We start from the raw sequence: 9972 nt of genomic DNA, 5'->3' as shown, positions 1-9972 counted from the left end.
AAAAAAAAAAAAAAGAGAGACTCAAGATAATTAAGTACTCAGTAATGCCTAAGGACGTAAGAGAGTGATTGCCTACAAGTAGAAATGATAGCACTCCTGTGAAAATGGGAATAAAACTGTAACTAATTTCTGTAGTTCAGCATACTTTTAGAAAATACTGAGATAAGGTTTAGCTCAGTGGTAGAGCACTTCCCCAGCAGGTGCATAAGGAACTGGGTTTGATTCCAGCACTAAAAGAGGGAAGGGAGGGCTGTTATATAAACTTGTACTACGAAAAACACCAATAAAGATTTCATCAACCAAATGGTCAGTGGCAGCAGGTGAAATAAGAAAAAGCAAAAGAAATTATTAGAAAAACTGGCTGTAAAATTCCATAAGGAAAAAGAAGGCTGAACAGGGCTGGGATTTAACTCAGCGGTAAAGCACTTGTCTACTATGTGCAAGGACCTGTGTTTGATCCCCAGAACCACTAAAAGAAAGATAAGACAGGCTGAACAAAACTCATAAAGTATCAATGTCAAAAACACAAAAGAAAAAGAAAGGAAAACCGAATAAAATCTGTATTTCATGGGCAGAGGAAATGCACAGAACTGAATTTCAAAGCCAACTAAGATGAACATAACTGTTTAGGGCTTCAAAAAAACATAACACAATCAAAAACATCTCAAAGTAGGGACAATGGCAAAGTAACGATAAAGACTTTGTACATTATCAGTAGTTAAAAATTCTAAGTAGCCAGTGTGGTGGTATATGCCAGTAACCCCAGCATTTAGGAGGCTGAGACAGGAGGATCACCACAAATTCAAGGCCAGGCTGGGTACACAGTAAGTTCAAGGCCAACCTGAATTACACTGCGAGACTCTGTCTCAAAAAATGAAAATAATAAAAATAATAATTTAAGGGCTGGGGATATAGCTCAGTGGCACAGCACCTGCCTGGCAAGTGTGAGGCCCTGAGTTCGATTCCCAGTACCAAATAATAACAATAATAAGCCAGGCGAGGTGGCACATGCCTGTAATCCCAGCACTCAGGAGGCTAAGGCAGGAGGACCAATGTGAGTTCGAGACTAGCCTGGGCTACAAAGTGAGCTCAAGGCCAGCCTAAACTGCACAGTGAGACCCTGTCTCAAAAAGACACCCCCCTAAAAAAAAGAAAAAAAAAAATAATAATAATAATTTAAAACTAAAATAAGTATTATAAGTAAGATTGTGGTTGGTACAGCATTTGGACACAAATAGAATTACAGCATGATCAGACTAGTACCACAGTATAAGACACTTGTGCAAAAGATTCACTCACTACTTATTACATACGTATTCCATAAGAGACATATGGTAAACCTCAGCCTCATACACAGTTTTTCTATTACCTTTAAAAGTTAAAGAGTAATATTCAATAATAACAAACTTACCGTCATCCTTTTGCTGTATATGAACAACTGTCTGGAAACTGGTACCCACTGCATTGTACATATCCAGTGCTGCAGTTTTCTTTGCAATTTGTCGTTTCAACAAATCTGGCAAACCACTCATTAGAAAATCACGCTTTGCTTTACACTGTACATCACAACCCTGAGACTTTTCAGATGCATCTTGACTTTTATGAAAATGATTTGAAAAACAAAAACTAAGGTTATAAACACCGAAAAGACAAGCTATTTACAAAATAAATATTTTTAAAATTTAATTTAAAAATTAATCAGCCAAAGCTGGGTATGGTGGCACACGCCTGTAATCCCAGTGCTCGGGAGGCTGAGGCAGGAGGATCACTATGAGTTCAAGGCCAGCTTGGGTTACAAAGTGACCCGAAGGCCAGCCTCAACTGCATAGCAAGACCCTGTCTCAAAAAAGACAAACAAAAAAAATTTAGTCAGCCATCTAAGATGTTAGTTCTTATCACAGAAACAAAAGTCAAAGTTACATCATGTACAGGTACAAATTCCCTATAATGAATGTGATCATGTAAATTTCTTTAAAATGTCAACTATGTATAGAAATATGTATAGGAAAAAACATCTTGAAGGATTTCTACCAAAACGTTAACTGGAACTATCTTTAGGTGGGAGGTGAGTTTTCTTCCTCGTCTTCTGTTTTCTGTTTTATAGTGTTGGGGATGGAACCCCGGCATTCACACATGCTAGGCAAGCACTCTACCACTGAGCTACCTCCCCAGCTTTAGGGTCTTGTTGTTGTTAAACATGCATATATATTTTAATCAGAAAACAAAATCAATGTCATTTCCCAAAAGTTCTTACAGGAACCTGTACTATAACACTGGCTCCAATATAACAGGAAAATTATGACCCTTATTATTGATATCTATTTTAGCTGACTTAACTTCAGATTATGAACATAGGAATCTTCTTTTTTCAATACTGGGAACTGAATCGTAACCAATGAGCTATATCCTCAGTCCTTTTTATTTTGAGACAGGGTCTCACTAAATTTCCAGGTTGGCCTCCAACTTACAATCCTCCTGACTTGGACTTCAGAGTTGCTGGGATTACAAATGAGCTCCACCACACCTGACAAGTCATAAAAATCCTGACCAGTGTCAGAAGAGGGACAGAGAGAGCAGGGGAGAAAGCAAGCCTGAGTAGTGCAGGGAAAGTGCAGTGGTGCATGTCACAGCTTATACGTTCTTCCTAGCCTGCCCCAGAGTCTGAACGTTAATGTCCTCCAGAAGAGAAATGTGGGTAATTAGAAAGATGCTATAAAAATTTCTATTTGGGTAATTAGAAAGATGCTATAAAAATTTCTATTTGTTTGCGTTTTTTTTTTTGCTTTGAGTGAAATGAAATTAATCTTGAAGTTAGATTAGAGGAATTAATCTTAAAAACAGAATCTAGATGATAGAATTTAATCTTAGAAAAGAGGTGTATTTCTTTCCTACTAGCATGGTGGTGGATGTCTACCTATAATCCCAGCACTCTGGGAGACTGAGGCAGCAGGAATCCAAGTTTGAGCCCTGCTGGGTATTTCGTGAGACCCTGCAATCAATATGTAGTGGTACAGGAGGTTTCCTCCATGAGAGACTTAAGAGAGAAATTTAACAATACCTCCAACATTCTTTCACTGAAAACTACAGAACACAAGTAGAAGAAATTTAAGCCTTACAGAGATATACATATAACCCTGAATCAGAAGAGTCACTGTTATGATATCAATTATCCCCAAATCAAGTTATAAAGTTAGGAATAACATATCTACAGAACATATCTGACAAAGGACTTACAACCAAAATGTATAAAGTATCCTTCACAACACAGTGAGAAGACAATCCAACACAAAAATGAACAATAGATTACCCTAAGGAAGATACACAAATGAACAATAATCACATGAAAAGATGTTGAACATCACTAGCCATCAGGAAAATGCAAATGTAGCCATGGATGGCGGTCCACACCTCTAATCCCAGCACTCATGAGGCTGAGTAAAAAGGATTGTCGCAGATTTAAAGCCAGCCTGGGCTACACAGTGAGCTCAAGGCCACCCTGAACTACACAGCAAGATCCTGTCCCCAAAACAAAAAAGATTGTACACGACGGGCACTGACCTCTCCGGCCTAATCTAATGTTTCTCTCACCCTTGCTGTGGATGATCTAGTCATACTGGAATTCTGTCTTTGGCATCTACTCTGCTCCTTCTAGTTACAAGTACTTTGCACAGACCTCCCTCAGGCTACAACACACTTCTTTCCCCTGATGAATTGCTCTGCCTTTAGATTTTGAGTGTCATTTCTTCATGAAATCTTCCTTAACCAGACTTAACCTCTCAACGTAAATTCTAACCGCATTTTGTACTTCTCCTAAGCACAGTGTCAATTTTTCATTTGATGACCCAATTAATGTTTAACTATAAACTGTCTGCCCTCGAGACTGGAGGCCTCACTGAAGACAGAGAATGTGTCCTGTCTTGTTCTCCATACTATCCATAGTACCCAAAATAGCAGCTGTACATAATGTACTGTATATTTAAACATGCATTGAGGCAAGCATGGTGGCACATGCTTATAATCCCCAGACTCAGGAGGCTGAGGCAGGAGAATTGTTGCGAGTTTGAGGCCAGCCTGGGCTACAAAGTAAGCTCAAGCTTATGATATAGCTCAGTTATACACAAGCACAAGGTCCTGAGTTTGATTTCCAGTACAAAAAAAAAAACCAAAAAAACAAATTTCAAAGTGAGCTGAAGGCCAGCCTGAACTGCATAGTGAGACCCTGTCTCAAAAAAGACAAAAAAAGGGCTGGGGATTTAGCTCAGCGGCAAAGCGCCTGCCTGGCAAGCGCAAGGTCGTGAGTTCGGTTCCCGGTACCGGAGAAAAACCAAAAAAAAAAAAAAAAATCTCATGCACTGAATGAAGTTCATAATCAGCTTTTTTCATATTTATGGGGTTCTTTTGTTTTGTGGCACAAAAAACAAAACAAAACAAAACCAAAAAACAGCAGTGGAAGTATTGTCAATATTATCATCTTTTAAAATGGACTTATTCCCTACCATCTTGTTTTGAAATCCTGTACCATTTTTTTTTTGTTTTTGTCTTCATTGTTGTTATTTTGTTGGGTTTTTTTCTCTTTAAAATAAAAAAGTAAAATAAAATAAAATAAAATGGCACTTGGGGTTCAAACCCAAGGACATTCTATCACTAAGCTATATTCCCAGCTCTTTTTACTTTTAATTTGGACAGCGTCCCACTTAAGTCCCTAAATTGCCCAGGCTGGGCTTAAACTTGTGAGCTTCCAGCCTGAGCCTCTCAGAATGCTAGGATCAAAAGTGTGGACCATGATCTCCAGCTATATTTTGGGGGATTTTTTTTTTTTAGACAGGGTCTCACTATGCAGTTCAGACTGGCCTTGAACTCACTATGTAGCCCAGGTTGATCTCATACTTGAAGTGATCCTCCTGCCTCAGCCTCCTGAATGCTGGGATTACAGTAATACGCCACCACATCCAGCCAGACTTTTGGATTTTATTATTCTGTCATTGTGTCTAGAGATGGTCATAAAGCATTTGCCAAAAATCCAGATCTTTAACAGCAGTGAAGGGGCTGGGAATATAGCTCAGTGGCATAAGCACCTGCCTGGCAAGCCTGAGGTCATGAGTTCAATTCCTGGTACCACAAAAAAAAAAAAAAAAACAGCAGTGGAAGTATTGTCAATACTATCATCTTTTAAAATGGATTTATTCCCTATCATCTTGTTTTGAAATCCTGTATCATTTTTATTGTTTTTGTGTTTTGTTTTTGTCTTCACTGTTGTTATTTTGTTGGGGTTTTTTCTCTTTAAAATAAAAAAGTAAAATAAAATAAAATGGATTTATTGCCAGGCATGGTGGCACATGCCAGTTACCCCAGCACCTGGGAGGCTGTGCAGAAGGATCACTGCGAGTTTGAGGCCAGCTTGGGCTCCATAGTAGGTTCAAGGCCACCCTGAATGATATGGCAAAAACCCATCTCAAAAAACTTAATAAATAACTTATTAAAGAGTCAAATAATTTATATACTTTATCAAAGTAAATGAATAAATGTAAAATGCATACATAAAATATTTTCCCATTTTAATATCTGTGTTGGACTGACCTGTTCTCATCAGAAACAAGGACAGGATCAGTAGTTTTCTCAGCCTTTTTGGTAAGAAATAAAGGAGCAACTTTCATTTTTCCTTAGAAAAATAAATACTCAATGTTAGTATCAATGCTTACCACCTCCGTTTCAACTGTTTTTAACATTACATCTATCTTTTCATATTTTAATTTTTTTTTAATTATAAAGTATCTATATAATGATCTGTTCCTTCAACCTGACAGTATCAGAACCTCCTGGAGAACTTTTATTTTTAACTATAGACAACCCACTGATGGAGATTCTTATTCAATGTCGTTAGGGTAATTCCAAAACATTTTTAAAATGTTTTAACTGACCCAGATAATTCTTTTGATGAGTCAGGCTTGGGTCACTCATTTAAGGCTAAACAGACATATAAAAAATGAAATAAATTTTAAATATGCTCAAAAAGAAATTTAGGGGCTGGGGATTTAGCTCAGCGGCACAGCGCCTGCCTGGCAAGTGCAAGGTCATGAGTTCGATTCCTGGTGCTGGGGAAAAAAAAAAAAAAGAAAGAAATTTAAAAATGCCCAATTTCCTTTTGAAAAACTTCACATCAGAATATTACTTATTAAAATAGGATCTAATTAAAAATTTCCATCTTACTAAACAAGAGATTAAATTTGTATCATGAGCACATTCAGAATAATCCCCCCAAAATTCTACTATTCAACAAATAGGTATTAATTCTGATTACCAGGTATATTTTTAGGAGACTCTTTAAGTTTTTTTCCTAGCACATCATTCAAGCTCTGTAGTTTCTTCTGATTCTTCTCTGGATTTTTTGAAGCAGTAGGACTTGAATCTATTATTATTACAGAGTCCTAAAACAAAGTAAGAAAACAAAAATTTAAATACTGTAGTCTCCCTTATCTATGGATGACGCCTTCCCATAACCCCAGTGGGTACCTAAAACCTCTCATACAGCTCAAAGCTCCACATATAAAAGGGGTGATTATACAGTCAATGTGTAAATTTTAAAAACTTTATTACAACAAAAGACATTACCATGAATCCTCCTCAAAATACTCCCCCAGCTTTGAACACACCTATCCCCTTGTTCTTACCGGTTTCTGAGGCATTTGGGAAGTCCTCTTTTGTACCTTTAAGAGGTGTGATAAAAAACATGGTGACTACTACTAAGTGCCACCTACTAGAAAGGCAGGCTCATAAGACCATTACAGTGCATCCATATCCACCTTATTCACTGCATCTGGCACTATGTAAATTCTGGCTCTCCCTCAAATTCATACATGAATTGTTTTATTTTTTTTTTTTTTTTTCTTGGTACCAGGAATTGAACTCACGACCTCAAGCCTGCCAGGCAGGCACTGAGCCACTGAGCTGTATTCCTGGCCCTCTTCCCCAAATTGAAAAGGATCATGAAGAGTAAAAATTTTCAATCAATTCAGGACATTAAGGCAGCCATGACAGCACAACTAAAGACACAAAAGAACTTTCACAACTGCATCCTGAAGTCATGAGAGCAACAAACAGGTATTTGAAACAAGGGGAAGTGGTGGGGATATAGCTCAGCAGCACAAGCACCTGCCTGACAAGAGCAAGGTCCTGAGTTCGATTCCTAGTAGCAAAAAACAAGAAGAAACAAGGGGGAGTGTCTTGTGGGAGATTAATGGTAATGTGTTGTGGGGTTTTTTTTTTTGGTACCAAAAGTCTAACTCAGGACCTTGCACTTGCCAGGCAGGTCCTGCGCCTCTGAACTATATCCCCAGCCTGGTAACACGTCTTTTACTGTAATGAATTTCTTTTAGTTGAAAAATTCACTTTTTCTTTGTACTGGGGATTGAACTCAGCCTTTCCACTGAGCTACATCCCCAGCCCTTTCATTATTTTTTATTTTGACACAGTGCCTTGCTAAGTCACTAAGTTGTAAGTTGCCCACACTAGGTTTGAATTTGTGATCCTCTTGCCGCAACCTCCCAGAGTGCTGAGATTGTAGATATGCACCACCTTGCCCAGTTATGAACTTTCTTTTTAAAGAAGCAACTTTTTTTTACAAATAAAAGGAGCAGTATGACTAAAGCTATAGAAACTCTAGCCATAGCCATACTCCTGTTAGCCCTTTCAGAACTATGCATCATGGAACTGTATTAGAATGAGGACTAATATTTCCTATGGTCAGCCCATATTACTGGGCACCTCCCATGTGTAAGGCAATACAGGAGGAACTGAGAAAACACAGACAACTAAAACTCAGGAACTGACTTTAAATTTTATACAACATGCCAGGTGTGGTGGTGCAAGCCTGTAATCCCAGCACCCGGGAGGCTGAGGCAGGAGGATCGTTGCAAGTTCGAGACCAGCCTGGGCTACAAAGTGAGCACAAGGCCAGCCAGAACTATATAGCGAGACCATGCCTCAAAAAGAAAAAAAAAAAAAGAAAAGTTGTATTTCACATGATCTTAAAAGCTGTGCATGCCTGGCATGGTGGTGCATGCCAGTAACCCCAGTACTTGGGAGGCTGAGGCTGGAAGATCACCATGAGTTCAAGACCAATCTTAGGCTACCTAATCAGTCCAAGGCCAGCTTGACCTACAGAGCAAGACCCTGTTTCAAAATGCAGCACTTGGAATGTATATTTCAAGCTGAGACAACAAAATAACAATAACAGACAATAAAATAAAAAATGGGAGAAACGAATAGTATGAATATTATAAAGAAATGCTTTGAGGAAAGGGAAGAGCCAGTTTAGCTGATGAAAATCTTGCATGAACTGAGAAAGATTTGGACAGTTTTATAAGCTAAAGGGAGTGAAAGGCTTTTAAAACAGAATTGCAAATGATACTCTTTCTACCACTTCAAGGCTATCATACAATGCTACCTCCTAACTTTACAGTGGTTTCCTCTCCCACTCCAAAGAACAAAGCGGAACAGAATTTACACCAGTATATGTAATACAGCCGCTGTAACACTTACATCTGTTTCCGATGATTTCTCCCTTTCACGAAGTGTCCGATGCCTAGAAGAACGTCTTAAAGGTATGACTATTTCTTCAGTAGCCTTTGACCTACTGATGTGTAAAGCTTTTGCTTTCTCAATCAGTTGCTTGGCTTTTGAAATATTTTTTGAAGTACTGTTTGCCTAAACAAAAAATTGAAGTATTAACTTAGATCACAGCTAATACTTTCCACTTAATAATAAAGAACGATATAATAATAGAAATGTAACTGCAAATCACATTAAACAATCATAAAAATGTTTACTCAAACCTTACCAGGAATCGTAAGTTAAAATGTAGGCAGGTAATAATGAGTTGGCCTTTTTTATTTGAAAGTTTCCTGATAAATACAGTGGTACCTTGGTTTCTGAACTTCATTTGTTCTACAATTCTGGCAAAGATGGCCACAGTTGTGTTCATCACCCAATGCAGAGTTTGCAAACAAAAACAAAATTTTGCCGAACGCTTCTGTTTGTGAACCAAACTGTTCACAAACACAAGCATTCATGAACCAATGTTCCACTGTACATATTACATGTGTCCAAAACACCCAGAAAGATAGATGCAGTATTTCCCACCATCTTCATGATTTTATTCACCAAATTCAGGTACAGTACTTTCCAAATACAATTATTCACCCTACCATATGCAGGGCTCTGGGTTGGATGCTGTAAAGAAAAAATGAATATAAAAAAAGAAAAAATGAATATTACAACACATAGACTTTGGCCACAAGGAACTTACATATGATGGGGAAGAAAGTAAGAAAAGACTCTGTCCTCCAGGGACTTATATATGATAGGAAAGAAGGTAACAAATAGATAGGCGTGTGCTAGGTGTAGTGGCACCTGCCTATAATTCCAGCACTTGATACCACTGAGTTCAGGGTGCCCTGACTACATAATGAGTTCAAGGCCAGTTTGAACTATATTGCAAGACTGTGTCAAAACTAAGTAAGTACATATAGTACCATTATGTAATATACATTAGCATCATATATACTAATTGTACATATATACTTACGCATATATCACATGATATGTACATATATAGAAAAAGATAAAGGAAGACAAGACAAGGAGAATGATACATAAGAAATAAACCACAAAGTTACTAAGTTGCCCAGGCTGGCCTCCAATTTGTGATTGTGATCTACCTGCCTCAGCCTCTGAGTTGTTGGGATTATAGATGTGCACCACTGTACTCAGTAGTGTATGTGTGTTATTGTTGTTGTTACTGTTGTTGTTTTGAGACAGGCTCTCACTAAGGAGTTCAGGCTGGCTTCGAACTTGTAGCAATCCTCCTGTCTCAGCCTCCTGAGAGCTGGGATTACAGGTGTGTGCCACCACACCTGGCTGCTGTTATTGTTTTTTAAGGAAACAGAATATCACATATAGACTCCAATATTTTAA

The 9972-nt window shown here is 38.1% G+C and overlaps 1 protein-coding gene across 1 annotated transcript in view; it reads right to left on the bottom strand.

Moving 5' to 3' along the window:
- The window catches only part of Atad5 (ATPase family, AAA domain containing 5), a 44986-nt gene that overhangs the window by 26024 nt on the left and 8990 nt on the right, over positions 1 to 9972 (bottom strand). Inside the window, exons 4-7 of the mRNA XM_005402808.2 lie at positions 8539 to 8703; positions 6299 to 6425; positions 5578 to 5659; positions 1412 to 1596 (exon numbers count right to left, since the gene is read on the bottom strand). Of these exons, the coding sequence (XP_005402865.1) occupies positions 1412 to 1596; positions 5578 to 5659; positions 6299 to 6425; positions 8539 to 8703 (559 nt within the window). The remainder of the gene's footprint in view (positions 1 to 1411; positions 1597 to 5577; positions 5660 to 6298; positions 6426 to 8538; positions 8704 to 9972) is intronic.

This window comes from Chinchilla lanigera, unplaced genomic scaffold (genome assembly GCF_000276665.1).
Source record: "Chinchilla lanigera isolate Chin_1 unplaced genomic scaffold, ChiLan1.0 scaffold00080, whole genome shotgun sequence".
NCBI lineage: Eukaryota > Metazoa > Chordata > Mammalia > Rodentia > Chinchillidae > Chinchilla > Chinchilla lanigera.
The sequence above is the reverse complement of the archived record's forward strand: the minus strand, read 5'-3'. Positions and strand labels throughout refer to the sequence as shown.